This window comes from Silurus meridionalis, chromosome 11 (assembly GCF_014805685.1).
Source record: "Silurus meridionalis isolate SWU-2019-XX chromosome 11, ASM1480568v1, whole genome shotgun sequence".
Classification (NCBI taxonomy): Eukaryota; Metazoa; Chordata; class Actinopteri; order Siluriformes; family Siluridae; genus Silurus; species Silurus meridionalis.
The window spans coordinates 8,065,016-8,087,500 of record NC_060894.1 but is presented as its reverse complement, the minus strand read 5'-3'; the positions used below and the strand labels follow the sequence as shown (position 1 = coordinate 8,087,500).

General features: G+C 37.1%; 1 protein-coding gene across 8 annotated transcripts in view; it reads right to left on the bottom strand.

Moving 5' to 3' along the window:
• sez6a (seizure related 6 homolog a) overlaps positions 1-7,998 on the bottom strand; it is a 127,697-nt gene extending 119,699 nt beyond the window's left edge. For 4 of the 8 annotated variants that reach the window (XM_046861268.1, XM_046861269.1, XM_046861271.1 and 1 more), the window contains exon 1: positions 7,519-7,997. In XM_046861268.1, the coding sequence (XP_046717224.1) occupies positions 7,519-7,624 (106 nt within the window). In that variant the 5' untranslated portion in view covers positions 7,625-7,997. Of the gene's footprint in view, positions 1-7,518 lie in introns of all 8 variants that reach the window. The other 4 variants (XM_046861274.1, XM_046861272.1, XM_046861273.1 and 1 more) reach the window with 2 other exon arrangements.
• Between the last annotated feature and the right edge of the window lie 14,487 nt (positions 7,999-22,485).

The following is a 22,485-nucleotide window of genomic DNA, read 5'->3' as shown; positions in this document are numbered from 1 at the left end:
ACAAAGAAATTTCCCCACTGTGGGACGAATAAAGGTATATCTTATCTTATCTTATCTTATCTTATCTTATCTTATCTATATATATATATATATATATATATATATATATATATATATATATATATATGTGTGTGTGTGTGTGTGTGTGTGTGTGTGTGTGTGTGTGTGTGTGTGTGTGTGTGTGTGTGTGTATTCAGATATAAACATACTATTTTTTCAAATGTATATGTCTGTAAAAATATATATTGTAAATAATATATATTGTAAATGTTTTTTTTAGCCACATATGATTGATAAAATTTTTGGTTTCTAAAACCAGCTTCACAGACGTCTAACATTCGAGAGAGCTGAACTGCTTAACTTGAGTATCATGATTTACCTGGATTTATACTTCTTACAATTACCGTTCAGAAAACACGATCAGTAAAAGAAAGTGTGGGATGTAAAGTGAAAAGAAGCACATCAGACTTCAGAGGAGACAGAACACAACTACAGCAGTACACAACTGCACTACACAACTCTAAACATTTATCAAGACACGTGAAGAAATGGAAGAAAAATAAAGCAGTGCATGATGATCAACATTGACTCAAGTACCTGGAAACTGTAGCAGTCATGTGTTGAACATTTAGCATACACTTCTTCCTTCTTAAGTGAGTTTGAATGAGTTACGATTACCAAGCAGATAATCTTCTACACATGCGCATTACATAACAAAGTTGTGGAGGATGAATGTTTTCTTTGGTAGCTTTAAAATGCAGACATCTATTAGCCTTTTAGTATACTGTCTTTTTCTATTCATCAGTGGAGAAATAACCACATAAATCATGAATAAGATAGTTAATGTTCTATGATGATACTTGAGTAAAATGAAGATTTAAAATAAACTGGAAGCATGTTTTATTGCTGAAATGTATCTTTATTTTCAGACGATTTTTTTGTTTCTTCAATCTTTTTCTATACAACTCATTTATTTTGAAAGATTATTGTGTGTCTTAGCAAGGGATGACAAATGGACTGAAAGTGCCTTATAAATATATCTATTGTAAAGAGTTGGTCAGATAAATAGAAATGTTAGTACTGTATCAATGTTGCTGTCAGGGAACCACCTGCCACGCCTTCCCTCAGCACCCAGCACGCTCACAGCACCTCACCCACTTACTAATCACCGTCACCTGTTTCCCATCATCTCTCCCCCTACTTAAGGCCCTCACTCTCATTTACTCATCGTCCGTTCTACAGTGCATTCTGGAGATCATTCATTGACTACCCATTCTATGGACTCTATACCTGTTTCTATTACAGACTACACCCGTTTTCCAGTATGGCTACTTCCTGGCTGTTTGTATTCTGATCAAAGATTAATAAACCTTGTTATAGTCACTTCGGTTTCGTCTGCTTGATACCAGCCTGACAATTGTGTACCAACTGATACTTAGAGCTCTAATATTGCCATTGTACTAAAAATTTAAGGGCATTCTGTGCATCGCTATTGTGTTGGGGTTTGCATGTACAGAATTAATGTTTTTGTATGTAGGTACTGTGGAAAAGTCTTAGGCCGCCACCTTTGTCATTTTAACATTAAAGTTTTAATGACCATTCATATTAATTGTTTGGTCTATTTATTCAGACACTAACATGATATACAGGAAATATTTAGACAAAATTAAATAAAAAAACATTATTTTCAGAGCAAAATTGCTTCTTTAGGCAAAATTCAGTATTTCTTTGCACTGTGCACATCTTGTACTGTTTTTTGGGATACTCTCTTGAACTTTTTAAAAATAATCTTCTGGTATATTATACCAGGCTACTTTCATCATTTCCCAGACTTCTTATTTAGATTTAGGTTGCTTTTATTTCTTTCTCTGTGATCCCATACTGCCTCTGTAATATTTAGGTCTGGGCTCTCTGATATCTGTCACTGTATTTCCCCACAAATATGATTTTTAGTGCATTAGCAGTGCGCTTGGGATTGTTATTATGCTGTTATTTTACTTTCCAGAAGGAATGGAACTTGTATGTACATTTCAGCATTCATGATCGCAACATTTTGGACAATATCGCTAATAACACTGGCAGATATGCAGCCCCAAACCACAACAGATTCTCCACCATGTTTTAACGAATGCCAAAAGCACTTTAATTTCTCTTCAAGTGTTGTTCTCACATTTTGTTGATGACTGGACACAATGGTTTTAAGCTTGGATTTGTTACTCCATACTACTCTTTTCCAGTGATCTTCATTACAGTATTTGTGAGATTTAGCATATCTTAGGCTTTTTACCCTGTTCGCCTACCATAAGAGTGTTTTTTTTTTATGCTATCCTTCTACAAAGACCATTCCTGATCTAGTTTCTTCAGACAGTAGAAAGGTCAACTTGGCAACCAGAAGAAGCTGACAGATGCTGAGCCAGGTCCTTGCTGGACAATTTCTGATTTCTTAAAGAAGAAACTCTGAGAAATTTCTCATCAGATTTTGAAAGTTTTTCAGTCTTCTGTTTGTCTATGACCTCTCCAGGTTTTCACTATTGCTCAAGGTCACAATAAATACTTGCCATTTCAGACTATAAAAGCTGTTTTTGCAGATTTTCAGCTTTTCAATACTGTATACAAATTTACTGTATTTTCTGGTAATATTCTACAAGGAGTCTGAGAAATAATTATTAATTATACATGGTAATTATACCATTGCTGAAACAACACACACTGACACACACATGCACACACACACACACACACACACACACACACACACACACACACACACACACACACACACACACATCGTCTTGTGCTATTACATATTTTTGAAGATGTACAATTTTGTTAACACGCAATCAATGCTGTTAGTTAACGTGCATTCTGGTAGACCAGTTTTTCTTTTTTATTAAAAATATAAATAAATGTAAAAAAAACCAGGCGAAATTAAAACCTTCAACTCACCACACATTTATTCATGATGTCCCTTTTTTACTCAGATATATAAAAAAAAAATAATAAACTTCACCGAAACATTATTTTTAATCACTAAACATTTGTTTTACTGATGCGGCAAGTCTCAAATCAGCACCAAAATCCGCTATGGTACACACATGCGGCAATTAAAACCATCCGTGTGGAAACATAGCAAAAATCCTTTTTGGTTTCCTGAGGATTTATGTAATTTAAAACACCATAATTACTATAAAACATTTACTAGAATATTTAGTTTTCATGCTCTATGTTCAGTATGGTTTCACTAATAATAAACATACAGTGGCAAGCATTCAAATTTGTCCGTGCCCATGTTTATTAGAGTAATAAAAAACTTTTCGAACAGAAAACGTGTGAATGAGTTGTGATTAATCAAAATGACAATCATGTGATTAATTGTTAATCACATGTTTTGTTAATTGTTAATTACGATTAAATATTTTATATATACATTTTTATATATATATATATATATATATATATATATATATATATAGAGAGAGAGAGAGAGAGAGAGAGAGAGAGAGAGAGAGAGGGCGCTTTTAAAACCTTTAGGAGGAGTAATCATTAACCTGTGTACAGCCCATGATCTCCATGTGGACCCATCAAACACCGGAGCAATTCAGCAGACTTAGAAATTAACCTGCTTGGCTTGTGTAGCATTTTGTATTTTGCTTCTGACCCATTACTGTTTGTAAAATATTTAGCTGGAGGCACTTCATGGGGCTAGAAAGGGAAGACCTTTTTTTTTGACAAATTCTTTCTTTCTCTTTCTTTCTATTTGACCTCTGTGACTTCTGTATGCTGAGCTGACACTATGCATTGTTTAAAAAACAAAATGTTCAAATATGAATGAACAGTGAGGTTTTTTTTGTTCTTCACTCTAAATTCAACGTAGTACTGATTGATGCAACAAAAAAGCATCCACCCCTTCTTTAACAAGATTGAGTTTGAGTACTGAAGATGTTAAGCACCCCAAAGAGTGCAAATAGTTATTTCTGGCGGTAGGGGCAAAGTCTCTTTCTTCCCTGTCAATCACACAGACACTAGCCAATCATGGGCAATTGAGAGGCCTATTAAAATGAGTCTTTGTGTGTCCTGGAGCAAGCAAGCTACAAGAGAGATTTAGTATAATGTGCATTCTATTCATGTGATAATTATATTTGAAGGGATTTGTAGTGCGTAGACCTCACAATATTTCATTATTTAGAACAGGCACACCAAATAAAAAACATTAAGGTGTTACAAGTGGCATTAAAAAAGATAGACATATTAAAAAAGAAAGCCTCAGATCTCAATTATACTTTTCTAGATGTCAAGAGGATACTTGATCTCCTGAGCAGCAGAATTACAGAAACCCAAAGTGACCGGCACTGCAGCACCGGTGATGTGATAGTGAAAGGAACAGTGCTCAGCTGGAATCTATACACTCTCTACTACACTGGGAAATCTTTCGCCTGATGCCAGGACCCAGCACAAATAAGGGCATTCTGCCATGATTGCTCTCATTTACAATTGACAAGCTAAAGGAAAGCAAGGCTAATTATGACAGTGCTCAGCTGCTGAATAGCCCTTGATGAAGTTAATCACCAGTAATCCAAAAAAAAACAGGTGTCGGAGCACTTTGCTGAGCTCTCCTCTTAAATGAGATATTCAGGGCCGCGAGCTTGGTTCAATTGTCTGTTTGCTGTCTCTGCCCCAGTCATCTGTGCGTCTTTACCCCCTCAGAGCGACAGCATGGATTCCAGCGAGATAATGACACGTGGAACAATTTTGGCAATCTGTTAATAGACCTCAATGGTAATGTTCCATTTAAGCATAGACAATGAAGCACTCGCTAAATGAACACAAGCTGAAGCAGATTTAGAGAATGCGTTTTTTTCCCCTTTCAACTCAGTGAAATGAAATTATTGGGTATTGTATATAACCATTCAATATACTTAATTTTTAGAGCCTATATTTAGAATCAGCATTTTTACTTTACATCAGTGTACTTACTAATACTATGCTGGTTTCAGGAACCATCTATCACAATTTCTGTGTTTATTGATGAATTAGTTTAATTTAATGTTGTGGAATATTTGTGAGGAAGAAACAAGAAAGGGTCTGTTCTTATTTTACATTCTATAAACAATCGTACAGCTATAAACAATCGTTCATTCACAGAATCCCTCCACCCCCTTGATTGTAATTTGAAAAAATGCAGCTTGTTGTGTTACTAAGAAGTCCTAAAGACTATCCTGTGACAAAAAATATCCTGTTACAAAGCTTTGGAGACTAGAGACTTTTGTATTAATAACATGCAGGATTCTTTAAATTTCAAAGATCAACTGTCAGCCGCACGTCAAGTCCCTGTAAAGGCACCGACTTATCAAAAATATTAGGACATTGATATAAACAGCATCTTAGGAACTGAGTTGCAGAATAGAGAATCCTGAAACATTGTGGTTATAATGAGAATTAAGGAATCATAAGTGTAGAGGTATAACCTGGTATATTTTCTTTCTGGAACCATACATTATCTGAAGAACATCATGCATCATTATGGCTGTGTGTCAACCAGGTCACAAACTAGTAGTGTGAGGTGTAAAATTTATGCATTAATAATGAGCTGTACAAATGCTTTTGCCTACATTTTTGCACAGGGAAATGCATTATCAAATGAATTTTCAAAAATCAAAAAAAAAAAAACCCACTAAAACACTGTATCTTTAGTGGACATTATCACCTCACAATTAGGTTTTTTTTTCTGTTCCTTTTTTTTCCCACTATAATTGATTTCTTTGTGAAAGACTTGGCAGGCTGCCTCAAACCGTACACCAGAAGTCGAATTTATATTCGCTCACTTCAGCAAAGCGTGAGAACTGCTGGCAAAAATCTGCCAAGCACTGCGTCTGGCAGAGTTGTGCATTTGGCATCTGAGGTTAGTCTTCTGTAAAACTCTTTAATTTAGACAAATTATCAGTTTTAATAAAATAGTGCAGTTTTAAAGAAAAGGTAGGGCACCTACGAAATCACTGGCTATTTGGTGTACAAGCAGACACTGAGCACACACTTTATTAGTCTTTATATATATATATATATATATATATATATATATATATATATATATATATATATATATATATAATCTGATTATAATATAGGTCAGTAGATAATAAATTATTTTTATTTATTATTTATTAAAATAAAACAAGCTGGCTTTTTAAAGTGAAGTGAATTATAGAGTTTACATGCTTTATACATGTAAAAGGGCTTTTAAGTGTAAACAAGACGATGTCCTAATACATAGGTGTGAAGTTACATTTATTTAGATATTACTGAATGGCCATCATATCTTCTCATTTTTATCATTGCCTGTTTTTACAAAACTATGTTACTTGTTTTTATGGCCTATGAAATAGGTCATGTGATCACTCAGTCAGATCAGCGCATTTTGTTGTACAGTTGGTTTAGTACTTGGGTTTATTTTAGTTATGGTTAGATTATGTTAGTACACAACATAATTCAAATCACTAAGTATAAAATTCTTTTTTCTAAAAAGATGCTGATCTAAACACTAATGAATCCTTTGAGACTGAATTGAATGCTGTAGCTGTTAATAAAACACCCAGGGATTATTCTGAGTGCTTGTCTGTGCTTGGGTTATGATTTGTCCCTGGAGGTTTGATTTAAAAAAAATCTCCTTAGGCTGCAGAATTCGCCTAAATAATGTCAACAAACTATGTCTTAGTGGACAATGAGTGCACTAGGTAGGGTTTAGAAGCCATTACTTGTGGAGATGTAAAGTATATTAGGGGATTTTCAGGGTGTGTAATAAGGAGCAGGTCTGGAGGATTATCCCGAGCTCCTGTGCGAGGTATTTATTTAGATTTTTTGGTTGTAGTGATAAAATTCTCTCTTGTAATGCAATTATAGCTTTTGGCAGATTTGTTTATTCTGCATAATCTATTGTATCGTGCAGTTGAAACCTACATGAAGGCATTGTAGAGTTCTGGGCTAATAAACAGTATTTGTTTTTTTTTGTTTTTGTAGATCTGTATTTCTTCTACTTCTTCTTCTTCTTCTTCTTCTTCTTCTTCTTCTGTTAGAAAAGGCACTCCTCTTGTAATTTTTACAATAGTTTGCAGCTCCACTCCACTTCTCATGTCTCTCAGTTCAGTTTATCTGTCCTCTGAAAGCTGCAAGATTGTTGAATGTTGATTTTTATAAAGAAATTGTAACAAATTTCTAAATGCACCGAACTCTTAGATCACATAAACGGACCTGTTGAAGCTATAAATTCCCATACAAGGTCTGTCTGATTCTATCCCTTTCTTTCTTTCTTTCTTTCTGCTTGGCTATAAAGTACACACTATAAGATTACTGTATTTAAACAGCGTCCCTTTCGATCAAATCTTTACGCGTCTCTGTTTTCTAAACCCAGGGCCACGCCACGTGCCCTTGCTAATTTTTTTCCAGCTGTTAAAGTTCCACGTGAGTTGTCGCGTGTACCTGGGTGCAATAAGTAAAATGTATAGACAAAAATCAAGATTCTCTTACCTTGGCCTCGCGAGCTCGCCAGAGAAGCGGCGACGACGAGCGCGAGGATGAGCGCGTGGGACCGGTCAGCACTTCTCTCAGGCATGACCGTTGGATTAAAGCGCATCCTTTAATTCTCGTCGTGTAATGTCCTCTGGAAAATGCTAAACGTCCCGGAAACGATGCGAAGCGTAGCGTATTTGCTCGAAAACCAGACTGATCCAGGAAATACAGAGAGAGGACGATAGAGAGTTTTAATCGCGGCAGCGCGATAAGCGGATTGCGCTCGCGCAGAGTAAGAGGCTGGAACAGCGCGTGCGAGATTCAGCGCGGACGAGGACAGTTTGCGTTTCTTACATGGACCGGCTGCGCTGTACCTCTCGCGCTCTGTCGCTTCAGCACCACGGACAGATCCTCAGATCCTCGTTTGCTCGCGCGAGCAGATCTCAGCACCCCGGTGCACCTCCTCGCGCTCAGTCGCGGCCACTTGAGCAACTTTCGAAAAACAAAGCGGGAAGAAACGGGGGCTATTTATGGAGCGCGAGGCGTCACATGCGCACATGATCGCTGTCGCCTCTTACGTGTGGGAAGTGTGCGGACAGAAGCGCGTGACTTGGCGCCGGTAAGAGTTAACGTGCGGCTTTAGCGCGTGAGTATTACCGACAAACGAGCACATCATGTAGCATGAAATAAAGCAATGTAAGACTTGATGTAACACCGTTAGAGAGGCTTTAACACCGTAGCTGTTAATTCAGCAGTGTAGGTGTTGGGAAGAAAGTGGGAAGCTTCACAACCACCCACTCTCGGGATCACTGTCTGTGTATTTTTTCTCTGTCTCATGGGTTTTCTCCGGGTTCTGCGGTTTCCTCCAATCTTTTAAAAATCCATCAAATTTGCCCCTAGGTATCACTACTGTTACCATAATCACTATCATCACGCCCATGATTACCAACCTCACCCTTGTCATTACTATAACCTCCATCACCACCATGATCACTACTAACACCACTACTACCATCCTCACTTTTATCATCCTATAACCATCATCACCACTACCATTATGAAGATCATCACCTATTTCAGCTATTTTACCAAGCACTGTATAATACGTCCTTCTAATAGGTCAGAATGTGTTACCTTTAACAGCAGTAGAAGGATAAATAGCAGTAGAAGTATAATCGTTGCTGTAAATACATATAAATTGTTTCTATAGTAACAACTAATTCACAGGGAGTCATTTGACATCAATTAACAATTATATTTTTCAGGTTGCTATGGTCATGATGGCACCAGAAGAACAATTATTTATAGAAGGAGATGTAACAGTGAAAAGAAAGAGTAGAAGACAAACCACTCTATATAGTGTAGCACAGTATAATCATGTTACTGGTCATTTAGTATAATCCAATTACATCTCTATCTGCATCCTAAATAATGCAATTCTTTAAAAAAAAATCTTACTGTACATGAACATGTGATTCATAATTGTAGCATAGGAGTTAGATTTATGTTAACAGCATGACCAACTAAAATTGCTTCTCTTTACAGCCATGTTGAGCATAAAGGACTATCAGAAGCATATTGAACCTTTTAAGGGTAAAAAAAAAAATTCTTTATATTTCCTACCCCTGAAAATATGCATATGAATAGCACTGTTGAAAAGATATAAATGAATAAAATAACTCACAGGAGAAAAAAATCTCAACTTTGTCATTCTCAGATACACCACTCTCTTACAGGTGCGCACCGAATTGTTTTTAGACACAAATTATTATTTTCATTTGCAAATGCCTCCTAGGGAATTTAATTGTATTTTTTTCCCAAATATATGCAAAAAAACTAGTCCAATACAAAACACCACAGTCCTGACCAGGAAGGCACTAAGGATGAATGAATGAATGAATGTATCATGTTTATAGACATTTCTTTGTCCAATATCTAAGCTTCATCTCTGACCACACATCATTCATCAGTCATTTATTCAACATAATAAAAATGTAATTAGTTACATTTCTAGAACACATGCAGTCTATGACAGTATACAGTATGCATACTTCATCTTTGATGCTTTAACATTAGTAAATAAGAGCATTTTCTACAACAGCAAAACAAGATATGAATGATTTTGCGATGCCAAAGGACATCTGTGCATTGCGAAGGTGCTAGATTTGTTGATTGTGGCATGAACAATCTTGACATACATAAAGTCAAAGTAACTCCCCATGTCCCTTAAGCAAACAAGCGTCTCTGTACATACACCAACATTACGATGGGTTTCTGGTCCATTAGCCACTCTCATTATCCTTCCCATGATTAGACTTAACAAACATAACCTGCTAACCGCAATCAGCTCTGCTGGGTCTTTGTGTCGTTAAAGAAAGACTTCTTCTTGGGTAATGAAAATCAGTGGCGTGAAATGAAATGACCACCGGTTGAAGGTAGCCTAATGAAGTTATCATCAGCGGTTTAGCTGTGTGATCATATTGTTTGAACAGACAGCTGGAAATTCATTTAGTGCACAATTAAGGTTCATGAGTTCCCCTAAAGGGAGGTTAACAAATGTTAAAACTTAATGGAGAGGCAGTGTTTTATTGACTGTATAAAGAATTCAGAAGAATTAAAGTTGCTGGTACAAAAAGATATTTTTGTGAAATGATCCAGGCAATATGAGGCTGACACTGGTGAACTAGTTCAGCATTGCCACTCAATAAATCGGATTTCTACACTGAAAAATACAAAGAAGAATTAGCAAATACGCAAAATGTGGTAAACCGGCTAATTTTGCACATTAAAGACATTTCAGTGAAAGTACACGTTGTTCTTCCTATGATCTTACGAAAATTCATATAATGCAGCCTCCTGGTGGAACATTCCAAAAATTTTCTTGTAGCAGGGTTAAATGAAAATCATAAAACAGATATCGTATCACAGTTGATGTTTGGAGTTGAGTATTAAGCATGTTTTAAGCATGTTGTATTTCTGAAAATATGGAATGTTTTAAATTTCAAGATTAAAGGGGAAGGGGCAAGAATGCTGTGTTCGGGTGTATAGAAGTAAAACATACATATATGTTGTTGTGAAAGGCACTTCATCTTCATCACTTCATCAATGTAAAAATTGTGAATGTTTCATGAGTGAGACATGAAATGGTGCCATAGTTTTTGAATCTCATATGCACTGTTATGCATAAATTGCACATCTTCAAATATATGTAATAGCACAAGACGTGTGTGTGTGTGTGTGTGTGTGTGTGTCTTTCTTGTTTCACAGCCTGAAATGTGAACCAGGCCTCATGTCCTTCCTGAGCCACCAGTCTTATTTGTCTCAATAAGCTCACATCATGGGCTCATGGAGCTTGATTAAATCACCCTGTTTCTTTTCTCTTTCTCTCTCTCTCTCTCTCTCTCTCTCTCTCTCTCTCTCTCTCTCTCTCTCTCTCTCTCTTTCTCTCTCTCTCTCTCTCCATCTACATTTTCATTTGTAATGCTGGATGGATTGCTCAATGTGTCCTGATGAAGTCATTCTGGCTGCGCATACCATCTGGCAGAACAAGGGAATTGAACACTATTACTCCCAAACCCAAATTTTCACCTCACTTCGGCTTGCTGATAGCCTCATTTTACATTAGCAGTGTTTTCTTTCCCCTTCTTCTTTTGTGTTTTTGTTTGATTCCTCAATTATCGTACTTTCCAAATGGGTATTTATAGAACCACGCTAAAATTTTAACACTGCTGTTCTTATTTTTTGGCTGCACACTTACATGTGACCTTTATAAGAAAAGTCATCAGTGGATATGTAAAAGAAGCTCACATGGCTGACTAGAAGAATTCAACTGTTACCCTGTCAGTTATTTAGAAATTGAGAGAACTTATTCTGTCATGGCCTATTCTCAGCAGGAAATCGAGTGCAGTAGATACAACATGAGTGCATTCACTGGAGAATTTTGCCCTGTATTGGGTTCACCGCAAGACTGACCCTCATATTACCAGCGTACACCTGCTCCCCACAACACACCGAGATGGACCGAAAATATCACTTCCTGACCTGAAAACCGGCATACCTTACAACTGACAAGAATTCTTTCAATTATTATTAACCTTATCCTTATTTATAAGGACTAAATTAGCATGTAAAGATATAATCTCCTTGCCAAATCCTTTTGGGCTTTTCCTGATATAAATAAAGTGAGATATGCCTCATCTTACCTTAATAACAGCAGTAGTCCTGTCAGCTAAGAATGACACCTGGTGTTTTGGGATGAGGCTTCCTGTCATTTTGTGTCCACTCTTTTTCTGACTGAGTGAAATTCAGCTACAGTTCATGGTGCTATTCTGGTGCTTTACCTGCTGGTTGAAATAATCCCTCAAATTCTTGATGGATTCTGGTGAGTTTCCGTGCAGGTCGAAATGCCCCGCTGTTTCATCAGGCTCATCAAACATGTCATTATTCTTAGAACCTTTTAAGTAGTATTTCAGGAAGAAATAAATGAATTCATTTAATAAATCCTTAGCATATCAGGAAATAATGAAGTGTATAGATTAATAATTAAGTTCATGCATGGTGTGAAATAAAGGACACAGGTCCCGGATTGTCAATGGTATAGACACAACTCCAGATCATTTATTCAGATTTACTGATCAAGAATAAGAGGGAAAAAAAGACAAGAATAAATTGGCAAGATGTCTTTTTTATGTTTTTTATACCAGGCATTGTCCCTAGGGATATTATTCGATTACTAATTACAAATCAGTGGCCAAAGCAATAAATCAAAGATATTAGGCAAGTAAAAAATGCTGTGACCTACCAAAGTCATTCCTCCAAGTTGATTGTGATGAATGTGTCTCCTGAAGGTGGAATTTCATATACATGGGCAGAGACAAGAACTGGGGGGCTAATCTTATTTGTAGTTCATCAGTAGAACCCATTATCTACCCTTTGCTGCTGCAGATCTAGTTAAGAAAAATTATGGACCTGGTATTTTCCAGTCTTTGGCCCCCTGGATAGTAACACCTGTCCTTACATATGTTTCAGATTTTATATCTTCATCCTTCAGGTTTAATACTGTTTCACTCACTGTTCGTTCTCAGTGGCATGTTTCCAGCATTCTCCTGGATACTCACTGATTTATGTTAAGCAGTAATTTAGTAGTGCTGCCACAAATTATGTGGTATGTTAAATCATTTATGGTAATATTTTGGAGGATGTTGCAAGCTGATAGTTTGGAGCATATGCAAAGCTTTGGACTGTCTACACTTGGCCATATGCTGAATACTTCCTACTGTGTGATGGATGTCTGTTACTAATGACATAAAGCTACAAGGGTCACAGGTTTTTACTGAAAAATGAAATAATGCAAATGAAGAAAAACAAAAATATATTCATACATAGAATGAAAAAATATAACATTAACTATATAATTAATACTAAAAATGATTATTTTATAAAAAACATTACCTACTGAAAGATATGTTATACTTAAGTGTAATATGGTTTTACACCAAATTTGTGTGCAAAAATATCATTAAAAGATAAAAAGAAAAATGATATTGAACAGAAAGGCCTTGTAAAATATGAATAATTGAGTAATTTTATTTAATCTGCTCTTTTTTCCCCAAATTTTCACACATTTAATGTAATTTGCATATTTAGATTTGGCAACACCTATTTGGATTAATGCATCAATTTAAAAGGCAACCGTTAAAATAAATTGAGGCAATAATCATACATTTTGACTATATAAAGAGGGACAGACAACTGGCATGTTAAAGAATAATCCATAGCGACGTGAATTACTTGTAAGTCTGAAATGAAATGAAAATCATTTGCAAATCAGGACCAGAACTATCGGATTCTGAAAAGTCATTCTCTATGTATCACCGGACGCTAAATTGAATCGTATTGTAGCTGATTCATTTAAATATCAAATTATTTCTTTATAAATCTTGTGGAAGCCTGCTTGCTGTATAAGCCAAAATATTATATTCTGCATGCATTATTTAATTGATGTTTTATCCTTTTTGTGCTCAAGTCAGCATGTTTTTTCGCTGGTTTCCTCCCAACTCCAAGTAAGAGGTGAATCTGTTACACTAAATCACCCCTAAAAGTGATTGTATGTATTCCCAGTGTCTTTTTTCTGAAATACATTTTGGACCCTGTCCAGGAAAAATAAATGCAGATGAAAATGAATGAGAGAGTATCCTGGTAATGTTATAAATATACATTTCTTGGCAGCTTTCTTGGACACACCTACCTAGTTGTTCCACCTTGTAGTTAGAGACTAAAGCTCACTGTCCTGTTAGCCCACTCATCATTCCCCTCCATCTGTCCTTCCCTGTCCAGAGAGAGGCTTCCCATAGTCTGCCTGACCTTGGCTGAACAGCGGATGTCGGTGTGTCCTCTGACGATGCCTCAGTAGCTGCGGGCTGAGACACTGCACTGACGTGATGTGTGTTGTGCTCTTCTAACCTTGACAGCTGTCGGTTTTTTTATATACACCTGGCTGTCAACCGGCCAGGGATCTTGCAACCGTTTTTTTTCATTCGAAAACATGCAAATTATACTAACAGATGTGAGATAATTAGACCTGGGGTTTAAATTATGTTGTTTATTGGTTTTATTCAATAGGTCACTTGTAAAGTTGTTGTTGTTGTTGTCAAACAGTTGATATTTATTATTCAGATCAGCATGCATCACATCACCAAGTTTGGTTGATTACTTTCCTTTACAGAATCCTTGCAGAAGTTTTAATCCCTTCATATTGCCTCCAAGTCCACATCACAAAATTGTGTCTGCATTTCTGATTTCTGTGGAGTCATGTATTAGTCAAACACTGACTGCATTAACACACACAACAGACTGAATGGAAACTCCTCAGGCCAGTTTGTTGTGTGTGTGTTGTGGCTGTAACTCATACACTACTGCAGCCTGCTGGTTTTTCCGTAACTCACCTAATCATTCATTCATGCCTCAGTCTTGGAGCTGTATGGATTAGGAGAGAAAAAAAAACATGCTTTATGGCTCAGGACAACACTGCTCCAGCTTAAAAACGCGTTTAGATCGAGAACACCAAATAATGAATCTCAATTTGCTCTGTTGGCATCATCTGTATTGTTAATATAAATCATAACACCTTTTTTTGTGCGTGTCGCTTGATGGAGTTCAAAATAACAGAAAATCTACTTAACATTTCGATTTATGTTTTTGTGTTTACATATGTTTATTGTAGCCTAATCCAATTATTATTAAAAATTCTTTTTATTCTGCTCAGGAAGATAAAAGGTCTTGAGTGAGATGAGTATTGATTAAAAAGGAATCCATCAGAGAATTTTGTATTTGAATTTAAAAGGAAAATCCTCCTTTAAATGTAAGAGGGTTAGCAGAAAAGGTTAGCAGTTATCTGCTTTCTGATATAAAAGTAGCATACACTGCAAATGTTGGATGTTTTAAGTATACTACATTGCTATGTTCTGGGGTATCTTGGTTCAGCTACCTTGAAATGAAATGATGAGCATGATGGAATTTTGAGGCTCGGAATGCAGTTTGAGCAGAGTGTACAGGTGAGGAGCTGACAGAGCTAAACAGACTAAAGAACTTACTAGGTAAAGATGAAGTGACAGCTAATTCTCATTAGTGCTGGTAGTTGAATTGCACTGTAGGTAATACAAGAAACTGCTGACCAAATAACTGATATAACTGAACTAATAATATACAAATTTAGATAAATCTTATTCAATTATTATAAAAGTTAATCATTAAATAGGCTGTGTACCACTGATTATTACTTATCAATATTAAGTAATAATAGAAGCATGGAAGCATGGAAGCATGGACGGATGGAAGCATGGACGGATGGACACATGGAAGCACAGGGACGAGAGAGGTAGGAAGGAAGTCCGGGTGATCTTTGGTCATAACTGGTAGATCGGACCATGAGTGAAGGGGAATAGGGACCTTATAAAAGGGACAGGTAAATGGAGGACAGGTGTAGGTGATCAGTAGGAGTAGGTAAGATGTAGGTGATTTGTAGGAGGGAGAGGCTGAGTGAGAGTGTGAGCATTGGAGATAGGCATGACTGGTGGCTCCCTGACATGTTGTTCTCAAACATTTATGCTACTTTTAGCTAATACACACACACAAACACACACACACACACACACACACCTCACATACTGTATATACTTTTAGGTGACCCATCACAAATTTTTGGACAGCACAGAATTCCTCATTTCTGTTTATTTTGAAAGTTAATAAAATAAAAAAAAATAAAAAAGACAGATAAAGATTGAACAACTGCTCCTGTGGCATCATTAGCTGGTAGGTTAACATCATTTGGAAAACTGAAATCAGCAGCACATCTCAACTTTGAGTCTTCCCATAGAAGTTTTTTTTCTCAGAACAATTTAATTGTTCACATTCTTGGTACTACAATAAAACCATAAATCATCTATAAATGTCAAGGATGCGGTGAAGGTAGGCAGTGTTTATTAGCTTTTTCCACTTAAGACATTTCCATTGTAGATCATTCTGTGAATGCAATATTTAGTTCTGAGAAGTTTGTGCACTAAAACACTAGAAGAATCTAAGTCAATCAGGAAGAACAAGTGTCTATCAAGCTAAAAAAATCTTAGTTTCAGCATTAGCTCTCAGCCTCTGATATCTGTTTTGACTACAAGCTGCAGGAGCTTTGAAGTTTTGTATGTCACTGGCTTGGGACTCACAATTTTAGGTGTTTAAAAAAGTGTTAAAAGTGTTTAGGAAAACACTTTTATTGAGCTCTTTTGGAAGAAAAACAAGTAAATACTAGAATCTATTATTAATGCATAGATTGACTGCTACATGATATGTAAGCAAAATACAATGTGTTGCTACAACCTACTGCATGTATATATATATATATATATATATATATATATATATATATATATATATATATATATATATATATACAATGGTACCTTGACCTACGAGTGCATTAATGTACGAGTTTCCGAGGTACGAGCGGTCACTCGGTCGATGTTTTGCAAAAAATTTAGGTACGCATTCGAGATGCCGCTGCTAGATAGCGAAGCGAAGCCAGAAAGCGAAGATTGTAACCAAAATTAAGATAAGCAAAGAAGAAAAAGTAAAAAATAAAAGTGATACGTAGTGCACAGTAGTGATAGTAAAAAACGAGTTTTCCCTTTGCCTCCGCTTATCGCCTCTATCAATCCCCCCGCCCCCCTCCGCCCAGCGTTTTCGTTAGATCAAGTCGTCTCTTCTCCAAGATAAATACACTGAATAAAACCTTATTATATCTTTACATACTCTTTCTATTATGTTTGTATACAAGATTTGTTATTTAGAAAATGTATTTTCCTAATTTAATAACATGAAACATAAAAACAAGGTGTCATTTTGAGATTTGGAAAGGATTAATGCCATTTTAAGTATTTTCAATGGGGAAAATTGATTCGATGTGCGAGCAAATTGAGATACGAGCTCGTCCACGGAACGAATTAAACTCGTAGGTCAAGGTACCACTGTGTGTGTGTGTGTATATATATATATATATATATATATATATATATATATATATATATATATATATATATGCAGTGGTGTAAAAAAGTGTTCCTCCAATGTGGCTGAATTACAACAATAGATGAGTGGACCAAAATTCCTCCACAGCACTGTAACAGACTCATTGCAAGGTATCGCAAACGCTTAATTGCAGTTATTAGGTTTAGGGGCAAACACTTTTTCACAAAAGGCCATGTAGTTTTGAATTTTGTTTTCCCTCAATAATAAAAATCTTCATTTAAAAGTTGCATGTTGTGTTCACTTGTGTTATCTTTTACTAATATTTAAATTAGTTTAATGATCTGAAACATTAAAGTGTGACAAAAATGCAAAAAATAAGAAGGGGGCAAACACATTTTCACACCACTTTTTTGTCCTAAAATGTGATCTTCTAACACATTTAGCCAATACCTGCTTTTTTTTTTTCTTTCTTCTTTTTTTATTATTAATGGCATTCATTTGACAATCTGACAAACTGTTCTGTCATTAATGTTCAATAGGCAGTGATGTGCACTGAGACTTATCCAGAAACAACCTGTCACCTAATGGAGTGACTTTTGTTGGATTGAAGCTCTTTAGATGTCCTCGAACTTGTTGAGTTATTGTCTCATAAAACTTTAATGGTAGCTGATGGCGAAGTCAAGCAGCGTGCAGAGACGGCAAAACTTGCTGACTTTTTTAATGTTCTGAAACGGAGCTAAAAGGTAATAGATGGCATAAAAAAATTATTTGTGACAGTTTGCTGACACACACCCCTGGTGATTATTAAAATGGTCTTTCATATAAACAATACAAATTTATGTTTACATTATTCATGTTTCCTGTTCATCTGGCAATGTTCCGTAGAGAGAAATATGAATGTAAGTACACAGTTAGCTGAAGTTGACAAGGAATGCATTGATTGTTTTGGTTGGTAGGGTTGTTGTTGTCAAAGTTGTAAATAGTGTAAAATAGCATTAAAAGAAAATTGAGCTGCAATGATTAATTGGCAAAACAAATTACACTGATAATAATTAATACATTGAAGCTGATGTTGATTACTTAACCAATCAAAATCTTAAATTATATGAAGTATGTTGGATAGAGGCAATTTGTTTTGCTAGACTTTTCATTTATCTGTTTTTTTATCTAAGAACTGCTGCTGTAATCTTAAAGACAGTCTTGTATTCACAATAAATACTATTTTTCTAGACATACTGTACAGTATGTCCATTCAGTAATGTTGCCAGAGGACATTTTGAGTAGATTCCTGGAAAATCTATATGATCATGTGTACCATGTGTACTACATACAGGTCATTTCCATGTACACTGACTAAGCATTACTAGGTCATATATCCATAATATACTATATAGAGAAACATATTGTGATACCCTTTCTAGCCATATGTGGCTCTTCTCCAAACTATTACCATAACGCTGAAGGCACACAGTTGTATAAATGTCTCGAGATGCATGGGCATTACATTTTCCCTTCATTTGAACTAGGAGACCCAAAACTGTTCCAGCATAACAATGCCCCTCTGCACAAATTCAATTCAATTCATTTTTATTTGTATAGCGCTTTTAACAATGAACATTGTCTCAAAGCAGCTTTACACAGATAATGTGGCGATTAAAAGTAAATATGTTCTTTGTAAGTAAGTTTGTCCCTGATGAGCAACTGTGGCAAGGAAAAACTCCTCGAGATGGCATAAGGAAGAAACCTTGAGAGGAACCAGACTCAAGAGGGAACCCATCCTCATCTGGGTTGCACCGAGTGTCCATCTCCATCACAAAGCCAGCTCCATGAAGATAAAGTTTACATGGTTAAAGTGGAAGATCTTGAGTGGTGTTGAGGCTTTAACCTCAACACTATTAAACACCTTTGGGATGAACTGGAAAGCTGACTACACCCTACTCCTCGCCCTTTATCAGTACCTGACTTTACTTAGCTGAATAAGCACAAATCTCCACAAGCACTCCAAAATTTTATGGAACATCTTCCCAGAAGAGAGGAGATTATTATAACAGCAGTGTGTAAAACGATGTTCAAAAAAATCTTATGGTCAGGTGTCCAGTATCTTTTCTCCATATATTGTATGTCACATTTCATCTTTCACCTAATCCTGGGTTAGATAATCAATAACTTGACTTAAACCCCAATGTGTCCCTTTAAACCTTATCTATATTTTTATCAGTCTGCATTTTAAACGCAGGCTTTCTCTTATTTTAGTTTTAGCAGAAGATATAAAACAGTGAGAGCTTCCTAGAGTGTCATTACACTGAATGAATGGTGAAGGTCCTCTTTAACATAATATTTATAAACAGTGACAGATAAAGTGTGACTGTAGGAGATACACTGCTAATATTTGTATTGCTCCAACTTTTCAAGTAAAACTAATCCAGTCCAAACAGGGCTCAATTCACAATCTGCTTACACTCAGTACTGAGCGTCTTTCCTCTTTCACACCTGCATACAGTATTCATTTATAATCATTACACTCAGAAGGAGAACGATTTCCATTTGGACTTTCCCTGTTACTTGTCCTCTCTGCGGTCCTTTCTGATCTACATACAGATTTCTTTAAAGCTGCTTTGTGGCATGGTATATGGTTAAAGGTCTTAATAAAAAATGCAATCGCTTTAAACAGAGTTGTTTGCAGTGCTGAAGCTTGTTTTGTTGCACTATAATGTGGTGCTGCGAGTTTTGAGAAACTGAGCCTTCATAGCTGACAGATGGTGATTCTGGAGATTTAGCAGGGGGAAAGAGCCATACTGAGAGAAAGAGACACACACACACACACACACACACACACACACACACACACACACACACACACACACTGGAGCTGTTCCATCTGTACGTGTGGAATTGGCCTTCACGGGAAAAAAGAAATCAGTGTTTATATTTATCCACTGCACTCCTTACCAACCTCTAAAAATCTACAAAAACAACACTGTTGTTTTTTTTATCACCCTCACAATATCTCCCTCTCTGGGTCTTAACCGAAAGAGTGAAAACACACTCCCAATAATATTGGCACTTAGCTTGTAAATCTTCATGCATCTTCTAATTGATGAGGATCAATAATTAAACAACATAAAAACGATAGCCTCATGAATAAATGAATATGCAAAGTTTTGATGCTTTTTTTCTCACTTGCTTGATATGCGAGTGTGAATTTAAAAGTTCACTTAGCATATGTCTGCAAAATTGAATATTCATGAGTTTTGGACTTCCAGCTAAGAATAATCACACAAATTTATAATAGGGTGACATCAGAGAATTTCCACAGGGGTACGCTGGAGCCTATGAGGCTTTTTTTGTTGTTGTTGTCGTTGTTGTTTTTCTGTACCGTCTCCATCTGCCTGTGTGGGCAGAGGAGCGGTGGCTCTGCTTCTTGTTAGGTGCGTGAAAAGGGTGAGAAAATAACAGTAATCTAATCCTGTGCTACGCCTGGCGTGTTAGAACAATACGCTGATCGGCTCTGCAAAGAAAACACCATGACAGCATAATGGCTCCTATTCACATGGTTTCACACACAACCGATTGTATCAGTGCTGCTGTTTGCTTGCTGTCTGATCGGCTGCACGCTCCATGTCAGGTTTCTGAACGTAAATTATGTAGAACCTTGACAAACCAGGTCACACACAGAGAAACCAGTCCTGTCTAATTACTGAGTGATTTGCTGATAGACCTTTCTTTCTAGTCTCTCTTGTTTTTATATTCTATGTTTTAATTGTGAAATATCTGCCATGAAGACCATTTCTGCGTTTCTGCATTTCCTAATCATTTCTGACTAGGTAGTCTGGTAGCATTTGCATCTTTTGTGTGAAGAAAATATTGATTGCCCAACACACAAATCTCACTGTCCTCATCTCCCCAAAGAGAACTGGAGAATTATTTGGCTCAGAACCACAGGTTGCATTTAATTGCCAATCACTGCACACCTTGACAATGATGGAACTGTGATGGATGGACATTCGGTGCCTCCTAGATGAAGATGGGTTCCCTTTTGAGTCTGGTTTCTCTCAAGGTTTCTTTCTCATGCCATCTCAGGGAGTTTTTCCTTGCCACTGTCAGCACTGACCATCGCTCATTAAAGACAAATGTACTATTGAAGGAGCAAACTTTTATACCCGGTTTATCGCTGTAAAGCTGCTTTGAGATGATTGTCCATTGCACAATCAAGGTCACGCAGCAAGCCTTACAGGCCTTAGACATGTGGAGAGATCCTGGGTTCCTTTTACAGGGCCCTATGTTGGGGGCTTATTGTCATTGCGTAACGTTTACAAATGGATGCCTCTCTCACGGGTTGATCTATGGAAAGGGCCCCATCTTTCATGGCACATCAACTGATTGGAGATGCAGGCCGTGGTTCTAACATCGAAGCATTTCCTCTCAGACCTAAGGGACCATTATTTGCTGGTCCGTACGGACAACACACCGGTGTCTCCCTTATCAACCACCAGGGGGATCTGCGTTCTCGCCTCCTTTACAAGCCGGCATGGCAGATTTTTTCAAATATTTTTACTATTGCGGCTTATCGTGCTCCGCTTGCCGAGCAATCACTAGGGAAAAACCTGTGACATGTTACCTCTGCGGGGTTTGACCCAGTGTGCCTGTATGGGACATGGCCATTGTCCTGGAGGTCCTGTCTGATCCTCCCTTCAAGCCCTTGTTTAAGGTGCCCTTGAACGTTTTTATAATCAAGTTTTTCTTCTGGCCATCTAGAGGGTTGGGGACATTCATGCCCCTCCTGTCTGAAGTTTACCCCAGGCATGGCAAGGGCCTTCCTCTACCCCAGACCAGGGTATGTCCTCAAGATGCCCTCGGCTGTCCCACAACAAGTCTTGCTCCAGACATTCTATATTCCTCCTTTTCAGGCCCCTGACCAGGAGAAGGATAATTAGATGTGCCCGGTGCGAGCACTGGACACATACATCCATAGATCTGCCATGTGGAGAAGTTGGAACAGCTTTTTGTCTACTATGGTTCGTATAAAAAGGGTTTTTCGGGCAATAAGCAGACCCTCAGTAGGTGGTTTGTGGATGCTATCCTCTCCTCTTATGAGTCCTCTGGTTGTTGACACAACCAGATGTTATGAGTTCCTGAAAAAAATGTCTCTAGGTTACGTATGTAAGCCTGGTTTCTTAACAAGACACTGTGTCTCCAGGCCACAATTCCTGCATCCCCGCAGTGCTTCCTTCATGTTCAAAGCTAGCGCTGTCTCCCCACCGGTGACATCGCATCTTTCTGTTGGACAGATTACACAAATGAAGCATTCCCAAAGCATTGTTGATGCATTGTCTCGACCCTTCAGGAACCAGATTTACATACGTAACCTAGAGACGTTTGCAGATACACTACTGTCATCAGCCTCATCGAAGGTGACGAGTCTGCATACCGAAGCGAGGTTCAGCAGCTGGCTGCCTATTGCAGTCATAA